Below are 24,355 nucleotides of genomic sequence, written 5' to 3' on the forward strand. Positions count from 1 at the left end.
TTTCCGACGTCCACGCCCCCGATTTCCGTCGCTTGCACGCCAGCGTCGATGCGCCACAATCCGATCGCGTGCGCCAAAACCAATTTGGCGCAAACCGCTCATTTTCGGGAGACCTGACGAAAAAGAGCAATTCGGACGCTTAGTAAATGTACACCCTCAACATTGCGTTTACCAAACCGCGCTAATGCACATGTATAGTAAAATGCTACGTCTGCCATTCTCACACTTTCTCAACAGAGTTTTGACCCTTTAATATAATGGAACGTCATCATTCAGTCAGTGATTTGGCTGAAGCCAACACCTGCTGGCAGATGGTCACCAAAGATCGGGAGCTGAGACTCTTCCCTGGATCCCCGGCTTACGAGAAGACGTGTGTATAACGGCAGTAACTTGCACAGGCAGCGTCTCCATTCTAATTTTTTCATAGAATATTATTGTCATGGCCCCTCATGTGCTTTATGTACCTCCCCACCTGCTCTATATCCTAATAGTGTGACAGACATCCGGGAAATAGGTAATTGGCTGAAGCATTGTATAGCGCGGCCTGAAACCAGGGTCTTATCTGTATCTTACCTACCAGAGCCCTTTACTCAGATGGATTAAGTAATGGGAGTAACCTGACGCTTCCTCCTGAAAGATGACTCTGTACATGGAGTTCAGCTTTCTGTCCCTACATCCAGCTGTCCTCACACTTAGCCGAATCATTGTGTGATTGGTTACATTGTCAGCGTTATGTAATGTTTCTTCAACATTGTTAAGCTTTCCTTTAATCTATTGTGTTTGATGTTATAATTCTGCATAATAAAATAGTAGTAAAAGTACCAAAATGTACAATTCCAATATAAATACAATATAAAAAAATCACTTTGATGACCGGATGACGGAGATGTATGAAAGCTGTTGTTCTTCCCGTCAGGAGTATAAGGGTGCGGTTGCACGTAGCACTTTGACTCTGTTAAGAAACGGAATCAAAGTGCACGGGGGGTTCCGCGGCCCCATCGTATATGAGTTTCTGTGGAAACACATGCGATTGGTAACCAGCACCCGGTGTCTTCTATTGTTTCTAAAAACACTACGTGTGACCGCACCCTCACCAAGTAAGGGCTCTCCATTGGCGTCTCCATTTTTCTTCTCTGTGATGCATCTGTTTTGTTGACGCATTTGTTGACGCATCAATACACTTCTATTGCTTTTCATGTTCCGCATCAGTGAAAAAAATAGTTTCATAATTTTTTCCATGGAAAATCGTCAGTGAAAATACAAGCCAATGTGAAAACATGGAGGCATCCATGAAAATCACTGAACCAACACCAATGTGAAAGGGCCCTTCTTTTACATCACAGATTTTTCACTGAACCCATTTGGCTTATGGACACTCACAGATGGGTTTTCCTGGCCTAAGGCCGGCGCCACACGTGGCGCTTTGTCTGCGCTTGCAAACGCAAACGCAGACAAAGTCGCGCCCACCGGGGCGGGCCTTGGCCCGATCGCATCGGCGTTTCTATGGAAAAGCCTGCGATCGGGAACGAGCCGCCGGTGTTTTGCGTTAAATTAACGCCGGCCATAGGGATTTGTTAAGGATGCCTTAGTCCCCTTCAACACTTGCGTTGCAGATCACGTCAGAGTCTGATCAGGGTGCGATCAGGGAAAAACTGACATTTTTCATCAGTTTTCAGTCAGAGTTTGTTCGTGTCTCATTTTTCATGCACGTTTTCAATGCATTTTAAATTCTATGGCAATTGAGGCGTGATTGCAATTGCATTGCACTTGCATGTGTCTCAGAGTGCAATGCGTTTTTGATACGCGTGTGTGTGCGTGAAAAAAAAATGCAAGTCTGAAAAAGCCTGTTGATTACAATGGGTCAGAGTCCAATGCAAGTTGCGCACATAAAAAGCACACGCAGAACACGCGCGTGAAAAACGCAAGTGGAAAGAGGCATCCGTGACAAAGCACTAAAGCCAGGAAGAGAAAACCAAACTGTACGTGTCCATAAGCCAAATGTGAGTCACTGCCGATAATATTTCCTAACATTTTTTCCTGGGAGAACCACACTTTCCATGCTGTAGTTGAATAAGGTTGGTGCCACACGTAACGCTTTATCTGCGTTTGAAAACGCAGACAAAGCCGCACCCACCGGGGCGGGCCTCGGCCCGATCGCATCCGCGTTTCTATGGAAACGCCTGCGATCGGGAACGAGCCGCCGGTGTTTTGCATTAAATTAACGCAAAACACCGGCGGCTCATTCCCGATCGCAGGCGTTTCCATAGAAACCCCAGTAGGTACGGCTTTGTCTGCGTTTGCGTTTTCAAACGCAGACAAAGCAGTGTGTGTGGCACCAGCCTTAGGCCCATTCCACACTTGCGAGTGTGATGCGATGAAGTCGCATGCTGCCGGGATCGCGCGGCCCGAACGGTGTGAACCGGGACTGAACTCATGTCAGTTCAGTCCCGGTTCGCAGCATTTGGGCCGCACGATCTGGGCAGCATGCGTTTGCGAGTGTGATGCGAATTCATCGCATCACACTCGCAAGTGTGGAACGGGCCTAAGTGTTGAGTAAGTCGTTCATCTATTGCTGACCATTTTCCATCTGGTCCAGTCACCGCCACTTTATAGCGCCAGAAAAATCCCCAAGGACCTTTGTATTTGTGTTGGAGTTTCCAAAAAACTAAAACCACTCCCTCTTTGGGAACAAAGTCAGAGGAGGAGGAAAATACTTTATTTTTTATGCCGCTGAGCAAAAATAATTGGAATGGAAAGGAGAAAAATTGGTAGGAGCAAAACAAAAAGAGGGACGAAATTCCTGAGGCCACATGTCCACATGTATTTTTAGATGCAACTCAAACGCGGCTTGCCAAGAAAGAGTCTTGCACATTGTTGCGCTGTAGTGTGACCAACCATTGGGTTTTCAATGCAATTTCTGGCATCGCTTCTGACTTAAAGGACACCTGTCATGAGGTCAGTGTCACTTATCCTGTCACCACTACCTGTTGGAGCAGCTCACAAGGATCCCATCCCAGCCTTTATCTAGTCATTACATACATTATTCATTGTAAAATCATCTATTCTTTATCATGTAAATGAGGCTGGTCACATGGTCAGAGGCAGTGATGTCACCCCTGTTACCCCTCCCCTCTCCTCCCCCTGCTCATGTCTGTGTGTAATGTATAGTAAAGCATGGCTAGTGTGTGTGCTGCATCTGCTGACATGCTGCATCCTCCTAATATACAGGTGAGAGACACAGACATGAGCTACACATGAATCTGACATGTTCGGCTGTAACATGGCTGCCTGGAGCTGTTGTATCTCTCCTATACACACACATGCACACACAGGCTGCAGGGGGCGTGGCCACCAGCACCAGGAAGCACATCATTATACAGCCTCACATCATTATACAGGCTGTCAGTCATGCACTGGGGGTGTGGCTGTGCCTCCCACTCATGAATAGAGTGGACAGCTTGAATATGCTAATGCTTCATTGGACATTTCACAGGTCATTTGCATACAGCTTTAGGACCTCATTGCTTAGGTCTACAGGCATGTAGAGGGACAATGAAGGGATAGAGGCAATGCTCTCTAATGGCAGTTTATGAAAATATATTTAGTCTAGGGGGGTTATTTTGCATGACGGGTTCTCTTTAAACTTGTCAAATCTGCCTCCCGTCTATTTCAGCCAAAATAGGGTTTGCATATTTTTTTTCTGAAAATACCATGAGAGTGCCCATTGATAGTGTCCTTTGGTGCAGATAAAAACTCATGCATTTTTATGCTGTTGCATTTACAAATTTTACTGAAAAAGCACTAAAGAAGCATTGAGTTTTATAAAAAGAGCATAGCGTTATAAATATAGCTAATACAGGCGGTCCCCTACTTAAGAACACCCGACTTATAGACGACCCCTAGTTACAAACGCACCTCTGGATGTTGGTAGTTTACTGTACTCTATCCTTAGGCTACAATAATCAGCTATAACAGATATCACAGGTGTCTGTAATGAAGCTTTATTGTTACTCCTGGTTCTTTTGACAACCCAACATTTTAAAAATTCAGTTGTCACAGAGACCAAAAAAAACTGTTGTTAGGTTTTTGTATTAAAATCATCAAAAAAAGATGAAAATGTAAGATGGAAGTAATAGCTTATGACTTCCCTCTTAAAAGGGTTGTTGTGGATTTTTTAAAAAAAGATATATACAAGTATGGCTGGGGTGGGGGAGGCTATAAGAAAAAACGAAATTCCCCTCATACTACCCACGACGGCACCCATCACTGCAGAACCATTGGTGCTGTCCCAACAAATGCAGCAGTATTAGTGTCAGGAACCAGGGGTCAATTGGACAGCCCTGCGGGTCAACGTGAGTGCAGGGGGAAGTAAATAAAGATATATAAGAAGTATATGTTTATTACACATATGTTTGTATGTGTAATATGTTTATTGTTTTTTAGCCCCCCCCCCCCCCCCCCCACAGCCATATATAGCTTTCTTTTAAACCCGGGATAACCCCCTTTAAACTCCCTAGGGCAGTGATGGCGAACCTATGGCACGGGTGCCAGAGGCACCCACCTATGAAAGATACAGTGCTCCCTCTCGTCTATGGATTGCTAGGGCAGTTCTGGGCCCTGGCACTTGCCCAGGTATACCCAGTGCTGGCGCCTGCCCTGCTGAGTTCCACCTCTTACTCCCGTGCCATAGGAACCCCACTACTGCCATATACAATCAATGACGAAAAAATAAATCCAGGATGTGGTGATGTTATCAGCTTCTTTTTATCTGATGTTATCAGCTTCTGATTTCATAAAAGTTTCTCTACAACATAAAATAGAAAAACACTATATCCAAATTTGCCTGAGATTTCCGAGGCTTGAAGGATGAGGTCTTATCTACTCATGATAAAAGAAGAAGTCGATTAGTGTTATGGAAGTCATGGAAGCAACTGATCTACATGGAAGGATCACTTGATACAAGCAAAGTGTTCTTCAATCTTCCATAGAGCTGCTGTACCATAAATGGTTCTACAGTATATAAAAAAGCCTTGGAACTTCTTGTTCGATTTCAAGTTTCCTCAGAACATAAATATGTCTGAAATTTCCAAATCTTGAAGGATGAAGTCTAATGTTAAAAAAGGGATGTCCATTAGTGTTATACAAGTTATTAGGAGCCAACTGACCTACATGGAAGGATCACTTGATACAAGCAAGTTTTTCTTCTATCCTCCATCGAGTTGCTGATACCAAATCTGGAATTTTAGGTCCTTAAAAAAAGAAGAGAATCCCTCAGCTCTAGTACATGATGTCCTCTGCAGTCACATTCGCCTCCTCAGTCTTCGTCTTAAATTTAGGAAGGCGGATTCTACTCACTGCCATAAGCAGCATGTTAAAAGCGTGAGTGGCTCCACTGGCCACACACAACCAGAACGAGTCCTCGTAATGTTCTTCAAGAATGACGATTCTGAAGACATTTTCACGGAAGTTTGCAATCCTCTCCGTCAGCCGGTGAAGATGGACGGCAGCAATGAAACTGGTGACTGCAAACACGATAAACAGACCTGCAATTGTAAGATATACATATCACTATTACTCCTAGTCATACCACAACAATAATAGTCATGTCTCCTTATGTGCATATGGTGAGAGACCTGTCAATCAAACTGTGCTTGTCAGAGATCTGCCCATCTGACGCTTCTCCCCATCTCCAGAGTGTCTCCAACTATGGGCCAGTTTTACTATTGTGGTTACAATACAACTCTGGTAGAAATAGTTCCAAAACCTGGTATATTTAGGTGGATGAGGTTTTAGACCTGATAATGAGGGCATGACTTCACAATGTAGGGAGGTAGCTTTGAACTGAAAATTGGGTGTAGCTAAAATGCACAAAAATTTTTGGCTGTGTCTGATGTTGCAGGTCATTCCAACCATCCTGCTCCTGGTTTTCTGCTCTGGGGTCTTAAGGTGCATCAGCACGTCAGTTTTGTAAAGTAAACCTGTCATCGGTAATGCTATGCTTATGCTATGCTTATTTTGAAAATGCCTTTGTCACCATTCTGAATAATTTTAATACTTTATATAAGTTTAATTCACATTGTGTGGCAAGTCCCGGGGAGGGGTAGCTGCAGCCTGTGTGTGCCTGTGTCTCCTTATGTATTTTCCCTCTACTCCACACCAGCTCCCTCCCCTGCTTGCTCAATGCACATGACAGGAAGTGAGGAGGGGGGAGGGATCTGGATGAGTGTGGAGGAGACTGAGACAGAGGTACACACAGGCTGCAGCTTCCCCCTCACCAGAGGCTGCTGGCAGAGAGCCAGGAAATATGAATAAAAACTCATATAAACTATTAATAACAGGCTATTAAAACCTGTCACCAGCTAAATATGACATTCCTGGTGACAGGTTCGCTTTAACTATTTCCTGTCCCTGACCTTTGGCTGGTTGGATTCTGCTGGCTTGTCCTGTAAACTGCATAGTCTGTGGCTATTGCTAGCCCGTCCCCTGGTGCACTGCACTGATCTCCTCTGACTTCCCTAGCCATCTGTTATCCAACCATAGAACCACCATAGAGGTACCAGCGTTATAACCCCGTTGCATCCTGTATAGGATCAATGGGCAAAAACCATAGTGATTCTGAGATAATTTCCTTAGTAGTGGCTCAAAGTCATTTTAGTGTTTTAGTACAATAGCAGGAGTGTAACTTTAGGGGGTGCAGAGGTTGCAATCGCATCTGGGCCCAAGAGGTTTAGGGGGCCCTTATGGTGTCACTTTCCCATATGAGAAGACTAATATTATACACCATACATTATAGTCGGGGGCCTGGCATAGAGTTTGCACTGGGGCCTATCAGCTTCTTGTTACGCCACTGTACACTAGACACCTGTTTCCCCATTACAAGAATCCACTTTCTAAAATTACAGAAGCTTTCTATAGGGGAATCTTACCACATAATCAGATGGGACCAATCAAGTCTCTCTCTGAGGCCTCATGCACACGAATGGAGCTGTAGCCCGGGCGAGCATACAGCCGAGTGTGGGTGAGAGGAGAGGTGAGCGCTCCGCATCACTCCTCTTTCTATTGAAAGCTGAGCAGCCAGCACCGTAATACGGCAAAATGCAGGTAATGTCATAAATTTTTCAGTCCAGCCATCCGGCTCGGTCACCGTGCGGGGCACTAATCCACTACGATATCCTGCATGTGTTGCTTCCCCGCTCAGGTCCGACAGAGTTCACCATCTTTTTAGTGGTGCATGTAAGTGCTTGGGCTTACACTCTGACAAAACTGCGATCCGCGACCCTTAGTAAATAAGCCCCATTGTGTGTTCAGGTTCCCCCATATGTTTGTGTGCATGGGGCTTAAGGACCTTAACCACCACATAGTCTGATTAAATACCTTATATACTCGAGTATAAGCCTAGTTTTTCAGCACAAAATTTGTGCTCAAAAACCCTAACTCGGCTTATACTCGAGTCAACTAAACAACAAAACTCACCTTTCTGACGTCACCCGTAGGTCCTCTTCTGTCTGAGACAGTCTGAGACAGAAGAGGACCTATGGAGGACGTCGGAAGAATGAGTACAGTGTTATTTTTTTTCCTACTACAGGGGTTGGGCAGGCTGTATGCTACAGGGACTGGCAGACTATATACTGTGAGGCTGTAACCAATGCATTTCCCACCCTCGGCTTATACTTGACTCAATAGGTTTTCCCAGTTTTTTGTGTTGAAATTAGGGGTCTCGGCTTATACTCGGGTCGGCTTATACTCGAGTATATACGGTACCCCAAAAATGAAAGAATAAATAAATAAATAAAGGTCCTGTGAATTTACCTGCAATGAAATTCCAGAGGCATATTCCTGCAGGACCCTTAATGGATTTATATGGGACCTTCAGTGCATTGTATATACAGAATCCAAAACTGATCAGAGCGAAAGAAATGGCTGCACAGAGGAAGAGGATGATAAACACATGGAGGGCGCTGTTCAGTGTCTTCACCATATCTGGAAATACTGTAAGAAAAAAACAACATGGTTACCATATACGTGGTATAGTAATAGCTACGAAAACCCTAGAATAAATACTGAAAAATAGTCGTACATTAAAACAAAAAAATGTTAACCATGTACTTACATGTAAAATGTACTTGAATTTACAGTAATAACCCACTTAAGCCTTTATATTTTACTTTAACAAAATAGACATAGATGGGGCCTTTATCTGAGCCGCTGCTGAAAGTATATGAATCCAGTAAGCAAGGTTTACCACTAGCGTTTGGTCTATCGTTTCTGGGACTGGCTTCTCTTTAGCTACAAAATCTTTAGTGGGATTGGGCACGGATGTTGGTGATACAGCCTGGCACAGGGTCTTTCTTTCAGCCTTAAAGGGACACTGTGCGGCTTATTTACTAAGGGTCGCGGATCACACTTTCGTCGGACTGTTCGCCGTTTCCAGGAATTACAGAGCTTGGACAGGTATTTAACATATTTAACCGATGTCTGCGCTGTGATTGTGTTGCTGGCTTCCATGCGACACAAATCGTGGGGTGTGCTGTCGATCCGACTGATTCGAACTGAGCACGGGATTTAACTTTCAAATTGTGTCACAAGTAGAGATGAGCGAGCACTAAAATGCTTGGGTACTCGTTATTCGAGACGAACTTTTCCCGATGCTCGAGTGCTCGTTTCGAGTAACGAGCCCCATTGAAGTCAATGGGAGACTCGAGCATTTTTCAAGGGGACCAAGGATCTGCACAGGGAAGCTTGGCCAAACACCTGGGAACCTCAGAAAAGGATGGAAACACCACGGAAATGGACAGGAAACAGCAGGGGCAGCATGCATGGATGCCTCTGAGGCTGCTTAATCGCACCATTATGCCAAAATTATGGGCAACAGCATGGCCATGACAGAGTGACAGAATGAAGCTAGATAGCATCTAAAACATCCAATAATTGACCCTGACACTATAGGGGACGGCATGCAGAGGCAGAGGCAGCGGCAGCAGCGGCAGGCTAGAGAGTGGCATGGCGACATACCCTAAATGGACTCAGGCTTCCAACCAATGGGTGGCAGAGAGGAACCAAAGGAGGTGAGCAAGAAGCGCTCAAATAATATCGGTACATGATAAAAGTTTGCCAGTATATTTTGTGGATTACACAGCAGGGTGGCGACAAAGTTAACAAGTTTGATGTGGAAGCCATGAAAACAACCCAAAATTCTGCCTGACACAGCTCGTTTGATAAGGGGACCATGTATGGAGGCAGTGAACTAGTAGTAGATTAAAGGTGCTGCAGTTAAAACTATGTTAGTTGGATCTTGGCATGGAGCTGGCGCTCCGCTGCCAGGCGAGCTTTCGCCAATCCAAGCCCCTGTCTCTAGGCTACTCCCCAAACAGCACTTCTAAGAACCTTTTGTATAAGATCAAGTGTAGTAGCGTTCTTATAAGTTTGGGATATGGCGGGTGAGGGGAATGTTAACAGATGCGCAAGAAGCGCTGAAATAATATCCGTAAATGAAAAAAGTTTGCCAGTATATTTTGTGGCTTACACAGCACGGTGGCGACAAAGTTAACAAGTTTGATGTGGAATGCCCTGTAATAGCTCTTGGGCGGTGTGCCTTTTATCACCTAGGCTCAGCAGTTTGAGCACCGCCTGCTGTCGCTTAGCGACGGCATTGCTGCTGTGCCTAGAGCTACCGACTGATGGCGCCATGCCCACGGATGGTAATTCGGAGGAGGAGGAGGTGGAGGAGGGGTGGGAGGAGGAGGAGGCATAGTAGGCCTGAAACACCTGGACCGAGGTAGGCCCCGCAATCCTCTGCGTCGGCAGTATATGACCAGCCCCAGGGTCAGACTCGGTCCCAGCCTGCACCAAGTTAAGTGTAGTAGCGTTCTTATAAGTTGGGAATATGGCGGGTGAGGGGAATGTAAACAGATGCGCAAGAAGCGCTGAAATAATATCCGTAAATGGTAAAAGTTTGCCAGTATATTTTGAGGATTACACAGCAGGGTGGCGACAAAGTTAACATGGAAGCCATGAAAACAATCCAAAATTCTGCCTGACACAGCTCGTTTGATAAGGGGACCATGTATGGAGGCAGTGAACTAGTAGTAGATTAAAGGTGCTGCAGTTAAAACTATGTTAGTTGGATCTTGGCATGGAGCTGGCGCTCCGCTGCCAGGCGAGCTTTCGCCAATCCAAGCCCCTGTCTCTAGGCTACTCCCCAAACAGCACTTCTAAGAACCTTTTGTATAAGATCAAGTGTAGTAGCGTTCTTATAAGTTTAGGATATGGCGGGTGAGGGGAATGTAAACAGATGCGCAAGAAGCGCTGAAATAATATCCGTAAATGGTAAAAGTTTGCCAGTGTATTTTGTGGATAACACAGCAGGGTGGCGACAAAGTTAACAACTTTGATGTGGAATCCATGAAAACAACCCAAATTTCGGCCTGACACACCTCGTTTGATAAAGGGACGATGTATGGAGGCAGCTATATGGACGACTTTTGGAGGTAGCAATGGAGACAACGTGTGGAGGCTGCTATGGAGACAATTCAATTTGGATAGTGCCTGTATGTGGCAGTCCAAAAAAGTTTTCAAACCAGAGGAGCAGGTAGGTGGCCCTCCATAAAAATGGAATAGATTGAGTGCCTGTATGTGGCAGTCCAAAAAAGTTTTCAAACCAGAGGAGCAGGTAGGTGGCCCTCCATAAAAATGGAATAGATTGAGTGCCTGTATGTGGCAGTCCAAAAAAGTTTTCAAACCAGAGGAGGAGGTAGGTGGCCCTCCATAAAAATGGAATAGATTGAGTGCCTGTATGTGGCAGTCCAAAAAAGTTTTCAAACCAGAGGAGCAGGTAGGTGGCCCTCCATAAAAATGGAATAGATTGAGTGCCTGTATGTGGCAGTCCAAAAAAGTTTTCAAACCAGAGGAGCAGGTAGGTGGCCCTCCAGAAAAATGGAATAGATTGAGTGCCTGTATGTGGCACTCCCAAAAATTGTTTAAAACAGAGGACCGGGTCGGTGGCCCTCCATAAAAATTAAATGCATAAAGTACTATAGGTAGAGCCAGTGGGCCCTGTCAAAAAATAGCCAGTTTCCTCTGCTTTACTGTACAAAGAGGAGGAGAAGGAGGAAAATGAGGAGGAGGAGGAGTGGATAAATTATTCAGGTTGAGCTTCCTTCACCTGGTGGAGATTGGAAATTAGTAGAAATCCAGGCTTTATTCATCTTGATAAGCGTCAGCCTGTCAGCGCTGTCAGTCGACAGGCGTGTACGCTTATCGGTGATGATGCCACCAGCTGCACTGAAAACCCGCTCGGACAAGACGCTAGCGGCAGGGCAGGCAAGAACCTCCAAGGCGTACAGCGCCAGTTCGTGCCACATGTCCAGCTTTGAAACCCAGTAGTTGTAGGGAGCTGTGTGATCATTTAGGACGATGGTATGGTCAGCTACGTACTCCCTCACCATCTTTCTGTAAAGATCAGCCCTACTCTGCCGAGACTGGGGACAGGTGACAGTGTCTTGCTGGGGTGACATAAAGCTGGCAAAAGCCTTGTAAAGCGTACCCTTGCCAGTGCTGGACAAGCTGCCTGCTCGCCTACTCTCCCTCGCTACTTGTCCCGCAGAACTACGCACTCTGCCGCTAGCGCTGTCAGAAGGGAAATACTGTTTCAGCTTGTGCACCAGGGCCTGCTGGTATTCATGCATTCTCACACTCCTTTCCTCTCCAGGGATGAGAGTGGAAAGATTTAGCTTGTACCGTGGGTCCAGGAGAGTGAACACCCAGTAATCGGTGCTGGAATAAATTCTTTGAACGCGAGGGTCACGGGATAGGCAGCCTAGCATGAAATCTGCCATATGCGCCAGAGTACCAACGCGTAAGAATTCACTCCCCTCACTGGCCTGACTGTCCATTTCCTCCTCCTCCAACTCCTCTTCTTCTGCCCATACACGCTCAACAGTGAAGGACTCAACAATGGTCCCCTCTTGTGTCTCGCCAACATTCTCCTCCTCTTCCTCCTCATCCTCCTCCACCTCCTCCGATATGCGCTGAGAAACAGACCTAAGGGTGCTTTGGCTATCAACAAGGGAATCTTCTTCCCCCGTCTCTTGTGAGGAGCGCAAAGCTTCCGACTTCATGCTGACCAGAGAGTTTTTCAACAGGCCAAGCAGCGGGATGGTGAGGCTGATGATGGCGGCATCGCCACTGACCATCTGTGTTGACTCCTCAAAGTTACTCAGCACCTGACAGATATCAGACATCCACGTCCACTCCTCATTGTAGACTTGAGGAAGCTGACTGACCTGACTACCAGTTCTGGTGGAAGTTGACATCTGGCAGTCTACAATCGCTCGGCGCTGCTGGTAAACTCTGGATAACATGGTTAATGTTGAATTCCACCTCGTGGGCACGTCGCACAACAGTCGGTGAGCGGGCAGTTGGAGGCGGCGCTGCGCTGCCCTGAGAGTGGCAGCATCTGTGCTGGACTTCCTGAAATGCGCACAGATGCGGCGCACCTTCGTGAGCAAATCAGACAGATTGGGGTATGTCTTGAGGAAACGCTGAACTATCAGATTTAACACATGGGCCAGGCATGGCACATGTGTCAGTCTGCCGAGTTGCAGAGCCGCCACCAGGTTACGGCCGTTGTCACACACAACCATGCCTGGCTTCAGGTTCAGCGGTGCCAGCCACAGATCAGTCTGCGCCGTGATGCCCTGTAATAGTTCTTGGGCGGTGTGCCTTTTATCGCCTAGGCTCAGCAGTTTCAGCACCGCCTGCTGTCGCTAGGCTGCTGTGCCTAGAGCTACCAACTGATGGCGCCATGCCCACGGATGGTCGTTCGGAGGAGGAGGTGGAGGAGGGGTGGGAGGAGGAGGAGGCATAGTAGGCCTGAAACACCTGGACCGAGGTAGGCCCCGCAATCCTCGGCGTCGGCAGTATATGACCAGCCGCAGGGTCAGACTCGGTCCCAGCCTCCACCAAGTTAACCCAATGTGCCGTCAGCGATATATAGTGGCCCTGCCCGGCAGCACTCGTCCACGTGTCCGTGGTCAGGTGGACCTTGTCAGAAACGGCGTTGGTCAGGGCACGGATTATGTTGTCTGACACGTGCTGGTGCAGGGCTGGGACGGCACATCGGGAAAAGTAGTGGCGGCTGGGGACCGAATACCGAGGGGCGGCCGCCGCCATGAGGCTGCGAAAGGCCTCGGTCTCTACTAGCCTATAGGGCAGCATCTCCAGGCTTAGCAATCTGGAGATGTGCACATTAAGGGCTTGGGCGTGCGGGTGGGTTGCACTATATTTGCGTTTCCGCTCCAGCGTCTGGGGTATGGAGAGCTGAACGCTGGTGGATGCTGTGGAGGATCGTGGAGGCGACGATGGGGTTTTTGTGGCAGGGTCCTGGGCAGGGGGCTGACTATCAGCTGACACAGGGGAAGGAGCAGTGGTGTGCACGGCCGGAGGTGAACGCGCTTGTTGCCACTGAGTGGGGTGTTTAGCATTCATATGCCTGCGCATACTGGTGGTAGTTAAGCTAGTAGTGGTGGAACCCCTGCTGATCCTGGTTTGGCAAATGTGGCACACCACAGTCCGTCGGTCATCCGGTGTTTCCTTAAAGAACCTCCAGACTTCTGAAAATCTAGCCCTCGCCGCAGGAGCCCTCGCCACGGGAGCTTCACTAGTTGACACATTTGGCGCTGATGCACCAGCTCTGGCCCTGCCTCTCCGTCTGGCCCCACCACTGCCTCTTCCAACCTGTTCTGGTCGAGGACTCTCCTCCGTCTCAGAAGCACTGTGTTCACCCGGCCTCTCAACCCAGCTTGGGTCTGTCACCTCATCATCCTCCGATCCCTCAGTCTGCTCCCCCCTCGGACTTCCTGCCCTGACAACAACTTCCCCACTGTCTGACAACCGTGTCTCCTCATCGTCGGACACCTCTTTACACACTTCTTCCAGTACGTCAACAAGGTCATCATCACCCACAGACTGCGACTGGTGGAAAACCTGGGCATCGGAAAATTGCTCATCAGCAACCGGACAAGTGGTTTGTGACTGTGGGAAGGGTCCAGAAAACAGTTCCTCAGAGTATGCCGGTTCAAATGGCAAATTTTGCTGGGAGGGGGCAGACTGGGGGGGAGGAGGCTGAGGTGCAGGAGCTGGAGGAGTGCCGATTTCGGTGACATGGGTGGACTGCGTGGAAGACTGACTGGTGGACAAATTGCTCGAAGCATTGTCGGCAATCCACGACATCACCTGTTCGCACTGTTCTGGCCTCAACAGTGCTCTACCACGAGTCCCAGTAACTTCAGACATGAACCTAGGGAGTGTAGCTCTGCGGCGTTCCCCTGCTCCCTCATAAGCAGGTGGTGTCTCACCCCGCCCAGGACCACGGCCTCTGACCCCTGCAGTAGTTGGACGCCCACGTCCCCGCCCTCGTCCTCTACCCTTAGCCCTCGGGTTAAACATTTTGAAAATGAGAGTTATAACTTTAATTTTTTTTTTAACTTTTTTTGTGTTTTTTTTTTGGTGTGTGTTTTTTAGTTTTTAAAACCAAACGATGCTATCCTATTGCTATGGCTATTTTCTAGCCAAGTATGAAAGCACACTACTATGCCAGATGAGATGACGCTGAGTTATGAAAAAAATAAACGTAAAATACAAAAGGAAATGGCAGACTGTGCCTAATTGAAATACAACCCTGGGCCCTAATAAATTTTCCCACTTCGGTCTTTGCGATGGATATGTGCGTCACTAAGCGCAAAACACAGTGGTCGCAAGTCTCACTACAAATTGCTCACAATTTCCTAGTAGATGCACTGCAGCAACTACAGCCACCAGCAGATCAACCAGAAATCAAATATATATAACGCTACTGTAGGCGTAAGTAAGACGTTTGGATTCTCCTATGGCTATTTTCTAGCCAAGTATTAAAGCACACTACTATGCAAGATGAGATGACGCTGAGTTATGAAAAAAATAAACGTAAAATAAAAAAGGAAATGGCAGACTGTGCCTAATTGAAATACAACCCCGGGCCCTAATAAATTTTCCCACTTCGGTCTTTGCGATGGATATGTCCGTCACTAAGCGCAAAACACAGTGGTCGCAAGTCTCACTACAAATTGCTCACAATTTGCTAGTAGATGCACTGCAGCAACTACAGCCACCAGCAGATCAACCAGAAATCAAATATATATAACGCTACTGTAGGCGTAAGTAAGACGTTTGGATTCTCCTATGGCTATTTTCTAGCCAAGTATTAAAGCACACTGCTATGCCAGATGAGATGACGCTGAGTTATGAAAAAAATAAACGTAAAATAAAAAAGGAAATGGCAGACTGTGCCTAATTGAAATACAACCCCGGGCCCTAATAAATTTTCCCACTTCGGTATTTGCGATGGATATGTGCGTCACTAAGCGCAAAACACAGTGGTCGCAAGTCTCACTACAAATTGCTTACAATTTGCTAGTAAATGCACTGCAGCAACTACAGCCACCAGCAGATCAACCAGAAATCAAATATATATAACGCTACTGTAGGCGTAAGTAAAACGTTTGGATTCTCCTATGGCTATTTTCTAGCCAAGTATGAAAGCACACTACTATGCAAGATGAGATGACGCTGAGTTATGAAAAAAATAAACGTAAAATAAAAAAGGAAATGGCAGACTGTGCCTAATTGAAATACAACCCTGGGCCCTAATAAATTTTCCCACTTCGGTCTTTGCGATGGATATGTGCGTCACTAAGCGCAAAACACAGTGGTCGCAAGTCTCACTACAAATTGCTTACAATTTGCTAGTAGATGCACTGCAGCAACTACAGCCACCAGCAGATCAACCAGAAATCAAATATATATAACGCTACTGTAGGCGTAAGTAAGACGTTTGGATTCTCCTATGGCTATTTTCTAGCCAAGTATGAAAGCACACTACTATGCAAGATGAGATGACGCTGAGTTATGAAAAAAATAAACGTAAAATAAAAAAGGAAATGGCAGACTGTGCCTAATTGAAATACAACCCTGGGCCCTAATAAATTTTCCCACTTCGGTCTTTGCGATGGATATGTGCGTCACTAAGCGCAAAACACAGTGGTCGCAAGTCTCACTACAAATTGCTCACAATTTCCTAGTAGATGCACTGCAGCAACTACAGCCACCAGCAGATCAACCAGAAATCAAATATATATAACGCTACTGTAGGCGTAAGTAAGACGTTTGGATTCTCCTATGGCTATTTTCTAGCCAAGTATGAAAGCACACTACTATGCAAGATGAGATGACGCTGAGTTATGAAAAAAATAAACGTAAAATAAAAAAGGAAATGGCAGACTGTGCCTAATTGAAATACAACCCTGGGCCCTAATAAATTTTCCCACTTCGGTCTTTGCGATGGATATGTGCGTCACTAAGCGCAAAACACAGTGGTCGCAAGTCTCACTACAAATTGCTCACAATTTCCTAGTAGATGCACTGCAGCAACTACAGCCACCAGCAGATCAACCAGAAATCAAATATATATAACGCTACTGTAGGCGTAAGTAAGACGTTTGGATTCTCCTATGGCTATTTTCTAGCCAAGTATTAAAGCACACTACTATGCAAGATGAGATGACGCTGAGTTATGAAAAAAATAAACGTAAAATAAAAAAGGAAATGGCAGACTGTGCCTAATTGAAATACAACCCTGGGCCCTAATAAATTTTCCCACTTCGGTCTTTGCGATGGATATGTGCGTCACTAAGCGCAAAACACAGTGGTCGCAAGTCTCACTACAAATTGCTCACAATTTCCTAGTAGATGCACTGCAGCAACTACAGCCACCAGCAGATCAACCAGAAATCAAATATATATAACGCTACTGTAGGCGTAAGTAAGACGTTTGGATTCTCCTATGGCTATTTTCTAGCCAAGTATTAAAGCACACTACTATGCAAGATGAGATGACGCTGAGTTATGAAAAAAATAAACGTAAAATAAAAAAGGAAATGGCAGACTGTGCCTAATTGAAATACAACCCCGGGCCCTAATAAATTTTCCCACTTCGGTCTTTGCGATGGATATGTGCGTCACTAAGCGCAAAACACAGTGGTCGCAAGTCTCACTACAAATTGCTCACAATTTCCTAGTAGATGCACTGCAGCAACTACAGCCACCAGCAGATCAACCAGAAATCAAATATATATAACGCTACTGTAGGCGTAAGTAAGACGTTTGGATTCTCCTATGGCTATTTTCTAGCCAAGTATTAAAGCACACTGCTATGCCAGATGAGATGACGCTGAGTTATGAAAAAAATAAACGTAAAATAAAAAAGGAAATGGCAGACTGTGCCTAATTGAAATACAACCCCGGGCCCTAATAAATTTTCCCACTTCGGTCTTTGCGATGGATATGTGCGTCACTAAGCGCAAAACACAGTGGTCGCAAGTCTCACTACAAATTGCTCACAATTTCCTAGTAGATGCACTGCAGCAACTACAGCCACCAGCAGATCAACCAGAAATCAAATATATATAACGCTACTGAAGGCGTAAGTAAGACGTTTGGATTCTCCTATGGCTATTTTCTAGCCAAGTATGAAAGCACACTACTATGCAAGATGAGATGACGCTGAGTTATGAAAAAAATAAACGTAAAATAAAAAAGGAAATGGCAGACTGTGCCTAATTGAAATACAACCCTAGGCCCTAATAAATTTTCCCACTTCGGTCTTTGCGATGGATATGTGCGTCACTAAGCGCAAAACACAGTGGTCGCAAGTCTCACTACAAATTGCTCACAATTTCCTAGTAGATGCACTGCAGCAACTACAGCCACCAGCAGATCAACCAGAAATCAAATATATATAACGCTACTGTAGGCGTAAGTAAGACGTTTGGATTCTCCTATGGCTATTTTCTAGCCAAGTATTAAAGCACACTACTATGCAAGATGAGATGACGCTGAGTTATGAAAAAAATAAACGTAAAATAAAAAAGGAAATGGCAGACTGTGCCTAATTGAAATACAACCCTGGGCCCTAATAAATTTTCCCACTTCGGTCTTTGCGATGGATATGTGCGTCACTAAGCGCAAAACACAGTGGTCGCAAGTCTCACTACAAATTGCTCACAATTTCCTAGTAGATGCACTGCAGCAACTACAGCCACCAGCAGATCAACCAGAAATCAAATATATATAACGCTACTGTAGGCGTAAGTAAGACGTTTGGATTCTCCTATGGCTATTTTCTAGCCAAGTATTAAAGCACACTACTATGCCAGATGAGATGACGCTGAGTTATGAAAAAAATAAACGTAAAATAAAAAAGGAAATGGCAGACTGTGCCTAATTGAAATACAACCCCGGGCCCTAATAAATGTTCCCACTTCGGTCTTTGCGATGGATATGTGCGTCACTAAGCGCAAAACACAGTGGTCGCAAGTCTCACTACAAATTGCTCACAATTTCCTAGTAGATGCACTGCAGCAACTACAGCCACCAGCAGATCAACCAGAAATCAAATATATATAACGCTACTGTAGGCGTAAGTAAGACGTTTGGATTCTCCTATGGCTATTTTCTAGCCAAGTATGAAAGCACACTACTATGCAAGATGAGATGACGCTGAGTTATGAAAAAAATAAACGTAAAATAAAAAAGGAAATGGCAGACTGTGCCTAATTGAAATACAACCCTGGGCCCTAATAAATTTTCCCACTTCGGTCTTTGCGATGGATATGTGCGTCACTAAACGCAAAACACAGTGGTCGCAAGTCTCACTACAAATTGCTCACAATTTCCTAGTAGATGCACTGCAGCAACTACAGCCACCAGCAGATCAACCAGAAATCAAATATATATAACGCTACTGTAGGCGTAAGTAAGACGTTTGGATTCTCCTATGGCTATTTTCTAGCCAAGTATTAAAGCACACTACTATGCCAGATGAGATGACGCTGAGTTATGAAAAAAATAAACGTAAAATAAAAAAGGAAATGGCAGACTGTGCCTAATTGAAATACAACCCCGGGCCCTAATAAATTTTCCCACTTCGGTCTTTGCGATGGATATGTGCGTCACTAAGCGCAAAACACAGTGGTCGCAAGTCTCACTACAAATTGCTCACAATTTCCTAGTAGATGCACTGCAGCAACTACAGCCACCAGCAGATCAACCAGAAATCAAATATATATAACGCTACTGTAGGCGTAAGTAAGACGTTTGGATTCTCCTATGGCTATTTTCTAGCCAAGTATGAAAGCACACTACTATGCAAGATGAGATGACGCTGAGTTATGAAAAAAATAAACGTAAAATAAAAAAGGAAATGGCAGACTGTGCCTAATTGAAATACAACCCTGGGCCCTAATAAATTTTCCCACTTCGGTCTTTGCGATGGATATGTGCGTCACTAAACGCAAAACACAGTGGTCGCAAGTCTCACTACAAATTGCTCACAATTTCCTAGTAGATGCACTGCAGCAACTACAGCCACCAGCAGATCAACCAGAAATCAAATATATATAACGCTACTGTAGGCGTAAGTAAGACGTTTGGATTCTCCTATGGCTATTTTCTAGCCAAGTATGAAAGCACACTTCTATGCAAGATGAGATGACACTGAGTTATTAAAAAAATAAACGTAAAATAAAAAGAAACTGGCAGACTGTGCCTAATTGAAATCAAACCCCTAATAAATTGTCCCACTTTGGTGTTTGAGGTGGATATGTGTGTCACTAAAAGCTAAACACAACGGTAGCAAGTCCCCCTGCTAATTCCTCACAATATGGTACTAGTGCCAGCAAGCCCAGCCACAAGCAAATAAAAAAAAAAAGTATAACGTTATTGTAGCCCTAAGAAGGGCTGTTGGGTTCTTGTAGAATCACTCCTGCCTAACAGTAAGCTAATAGAACACCCTAACGCTTTCCCTGACCAGCAGCAGCTCTCTCCCTAGCGGCATCCAGACAGAGAATGATCCGAGCAGCGCGGGCAGCGGCTAGTCTATCCCAGGGTCACCTGATCTGGCCAGCCAACCACTGCTATCTACGTGTAAGGGTACCACGTCATGCTGGGTGGAGTGCAGAGTCTCCTGGCTTGTGATTGGCTCTGTTTCTGGCCGCCAAAAAGCAAAACGGCGGGAGCTGCCATTTTCTCGAGCGGGCGAAATACTCGTCCGAGCAACGAGCAGCTACGAGTACGCTAATGCTCGATCGAGCATCAAGCTCGGACGAGTATGTTCGCTCATCTCTAGTCACAAGAAATGCACTTACATGCACCAGGAAGAAGAAGGTGAACTACGTCGGACCTGAACGGGGAAGCGACACATGCAGGATATCGGGCGCACAATCTTAGTGAATCGCGGGAAAGTGCATTATCGTCGGACAATGCATTTTGGTGAACTCCGCGGATGGATAAATGTGCCCCTTTCTGTATAGATTTTTAATACATGTTATTGAAATCATTTATTATACATTTGCCCTACTCTTCATCAAAATATAGTTACATTTATAAATACATGGGGGCTGCCATGATTATACAGTCAGTTTGAATGATTCTGAAAAGTTTGCAGTGTCTCCTGGATGCCACTACTCGATGGATAGACAATGCAGTGATATGGTGTACAGAAATCCAGTTTGATTGATCACTTCCCATCGATTTTCATTTTTTTAAACATTTTTTGCTCCTCTTTAAAAATCTTAACCTCAGTTAATTTTTTTTTATATCCGGAACTTTATAAGGACTTTTTGCTTTTTGTTACAAATTGTACTTTAGTGGTGTGTCATTTTTCATGACGTGTACTGGGAAGCGGGAAAAAAAATTCCAAATGCAGTAAACTTGAGAAAAAGGCACTTTTGCACCATTTTCTTGTGGGTTCTGTTTTTCCATAGGACACCTCCGATTTATATTTTGGCATATGGAGCTGTTTAAGGTGAAATTTTTGTCATTGATGACGTTTAAAGGGAACCTGTCACCAGTATACCCCGATTTTAGCCCTCTGGCATTCTCGCGCCTGCGCGGTCAGCATCACTTGTGCTCTGCGCACGGTCATGCGCAGATGAAGTGGTGCCGGCCGCAAGGTCCCCGCATTCTCTGCGCATGCGCCACACTACGCTGACAACTCACACTAGGTCCATGCACAGAGCACAAGCGATGCTGACCGCGCAGGTGCAAGAATGCCAGACGCGGTCAGCGAGAGTTGCGGGCAGCAGGCGGGACGTGAGTAGGTGCCGTGAACAGTAGGGCCGAGCCAGGGGGCGGATGAGGGGCGGTAACATTGATTTGAAATGAGACACTGAGGAGACGTTTCCCGAGGGTGGGGGCAATATACTCCTCTTCAACCCCGCCCATTTGGCGACTGGAGTAGTCAAACTGCACAGGTCTTTCAAAGGTAAAATATAAGTTATCTTTTTCTCTGTAAAGCCGATTTTTCCCACAAAAGATGCTTAGTAGTGTAGATGCAATGCTCTATGGGGAAGTGTAGAGGGCTAAAATCGGGGTATACTGGTGACAGGTTCCCTTTAAATTGAATACAATTGTTGGACTGGACTGGACTGGACGAATCATCGCTGCCCAATAAAGTCACAACTTTTGTAACCTTCCTTCTGCACTGTAACATTGAAGGACCTTCACTACCTACGCCCTAAGGCACACTGGACTCACATCTGCAGATCCAGAACTGAAACCTCTTCTCGCCTTGTGGCAAGTGAAACTGGGGTAATATCCTACACCTACGCTTTTCCACACCTATGGCGCTTGCGCTGTGAAGCCAGAGTGTACTACGCAGTCTTCACTTGCTACAACGTGCAGGCGTTGGATGCTCTGGGCAAAGGTAAGCATAAATGTTTTTTTTTGCGACCATGTAGGGGGCAGTTTGGAACACTAAACTGTCCCATAAGGTGGTTTAATGTCCAAAAAACGCACCCTACACTGTCACCTTTTAATCCTGCCTTCTTTGTGAGAGAAGGTTTAGAAAGTGCCTGAGAAATGGACAAGTGGATTTTTGTTTTGCATATGTTTTGTTCCCCAGAGGTACCGGGCAGAAGCTTAAAGGGGTTTTCCCACCTGGGCATTCACATTTAATTTAATTAATTTGCCATATGTAAACATTTCTTCAATTGGATCTTATTAAAAAAAAATGTTCCCTTGTAAAGATAATTTCTCATAAATGTAGCCATGATGTCCCTTAGAAACAAGATAGCTTCCTCGGATACGACCACCCTGCAGTCCAGCAGTGGTGTCTGGACATGGGCTATTGAGTCCTGCCTGACCACCAGGATTCAGCAATCATTACCACAGGACGGCTGTGGGACATTTAGTAACTCCCGGACTTTTCATATACAAAAACCTCTTGTTTCTTTGTGCAATCCCTCCAGCAGAGGTGGTCGTATCCAAGGACACAGTATTGTTTCTAAGGGACCATATCACTACATTTATGGGAAATTATCTTGACATAGGAATAACATCTAATTGAAAAAATGTTTATATATGGCAGATTAATGAAATTGAATGTGAGTGCCCAGACGAGAATACCCCTTTAATTTCTTTTCCTTGTTGAAAATACATGCAAGATTAGCCATTGGCTGGATGGGCAAACTAATTTTCTTTAAAAATGAATGGGTTTGATCATTTGGTTTTAGGTTCGATCCATGATCAGGTTTATCAGACTCCATATCTATTTCCTTCCACCTTGCCAAATCCTGCAACGGTGCACAATAGTAAAAGGATAAGAGGGAGTAGAAGCTATCACTCCGGAAGTAGGGCGGGCTGATATCCAGGAGATTGGCAAAAGGTGCAATAGACACCAGTTTATTTCCAAAGGCAAAGCCTAGATGGTTGTAACAAAAATTGCTCGAATCCTACTGCTGTCTGGTTCCGTGCCGCTCTGCACTCATATCACTTGCCGCAATAGCAAGTAGTCACTGACTATGGAGGGTCCCTGTCATCAGAGGCTTAGCGTGGATATCTTGCTTCCCATCTCTGTCGTTCCGTATAAGTACCAGTGTGATCCCCTATGGATAGAGGATGCAGAACCTGAAAACCCCTTAAAGTGCATGTGCAATATGTGTAGAAACAATCGTATGAATGTCATTTTCTAAAAACACCTCTAATAACAACAGCAGATGTCACTACTAGTCTATATTTCCTTTATAACATAATTTGTTTCTTAAAGGAAAATTACCTTAAAAATAAAGCATGGATAAACTAGGGACACTTACTCATAGTTTCAGGCACCGTGACTGTGGTTATCTTCTTATATTTATTATCCATGGCCTCCTACATTCAACTTTTCCTTCAAAAATTAACTTTTAAAATTATGCTAATGAACCATAAGGTCTCTGGTAACACCCCAGAGCCCTCCTGGTTCATTAGTATAATTTTAAAAGCCCTCTATGCTGTAGCTTCACAGGTTGTTACACTGTGAAGGAGCATTTCCCCCTTTCCCACTGTGTGAGATTACAGTAGATAAAAGGAGGGAGATAATGTCCAGGGGAGGAAGAGGGAATGTGAACAGCCTGTGAAGCGATAGCACAGAGCGGCTGTAGTAACGGTCCCGGAGCCCATCCGAATCAACATAATTCTCAAAGTTGATTTTAGAAGCAAAGAGGCCAAGGATAACAAATGGCTAAGAAGTTTCCCATAGTCACGGTGCCTAGATATATGGCCACAGTGATGGATTTTGATGGTAGATTTCCTTTCAAAAGAAAATAAGTTGAAAAAAACATATTTAAGAATAATGAATCCTATTTAATAGGATATTTCAGGTATAACTGGAGGCCAAGTTTTCCTTTTTCCCACCTTGGAAAACTTATAAGCATATTCCTTACACAGAATTATTCTAGGAATTATTTAGCCTATGGTAAATGCTTACTCACTCTTAAAGGTGAAGCTCCGCTTCCCCAGTCCACATTGCCGCACTTTACCGCCCTGAAAAAGTCCATAGTAGATATCTCCAATAAACTTGACCAACTCCGGATCTGAGGCATTGACCAAATCGACTCCCGTCTGACACAGCGTCTTCCCCGTCATCCATTTTTGGGTCGCCATGGCAATAATGATCAGCAAGAACGACACAAAACTTAACGCAGAAGCCAAGGAGAATATAGTTTTCTTGAAGCAGCCAGGCATTCTACAGTCTTCATGAGATCATCCCTGGCACTGGCCGGCGGTGACACGGCTGTGTGATAGGACATCGCTGTGCGGGCACATCCTGGGAATATTCCATCCTTAGCGTTGTGTAGGCTCGGATCCGTGGATCAGGGATGATGTGCAGCACTCCGGCTCTGTGCAGACGGACATTGTGCAATGAAGATCTCCATCAGAGTGTAACAGCCGTGTAGGTTGAATCCTAGAGGCGGTAACCCTATCCCCGGGGCTCTGCTAGTGTTTC

General features: G+C 45.3%; 1 protein-coding gene across 1 annotated transcript; it reads right to left on the bottom strand.

The window, feature by feature from the left end:
- Window positions 1–4,785: 4,785 nt before the first annotated feature.
- Window positions 4,786–24,093, bottom strand: CLRN2 (clarin 2). The gene is made up of 3 exons (XM_072132604.1): window positions 23,841–24,093; window positions 7,810–7,989; window positions 4,786–5,543 (listed from the first exon to the last, which is right to left on the bottom strand). The coding sequence occupies exons 1-3, from the start codon at window positions 24,091–24,093 to the stop codon at window positions 5,278–5,280; spliced, it is 699 nt and encodes a 232-aa protein (XP_071988705.1). The 3' UTR covers window positions 4,786–5,277.
- Between the last annotated feature and the right edge of the window lie 262 nt (window positions 24,094–24,355).

This window comes from Engystomops pustulosus, chromosome 1 (genome assembly GCF_040894005.1).
Source record: "Engystomops pustulosus chromosome 1, aEngPut4.maternal, whole genome shotgun sequence".
Lineage (NCBI taxonomy): Eukaryota > Metazoa > Chordata > Amphibia > Anura > Leptodactylidae > Engystomops > Engystomops pustulosus.

Bases quoted from the DNA above. Each gene is read 5' to 3' on its own strand.
- CLRN2 (XM_072132604.1), bottom strand. From the start codon at position 24,093: ATGCCTGGCTGCTTCAAGAAAACTATATTCTCCTTGGCTTCTGCGTTA. The intron at 7,990-23,840 runs GTGAGTAAGCAT...TTTTTCTTACAG, and splicing joins GCGGAGCTTCACCTTTAAGA to TATTTCCAGATATGGTGAAG. The intron at 5,544-7,809 runs GTAAATTCACAG...TTACAATTGCAG, and splicing joins CCTCTGGAATTTCATTGCAG to GTCTGTTTATCGTGTTTGCA.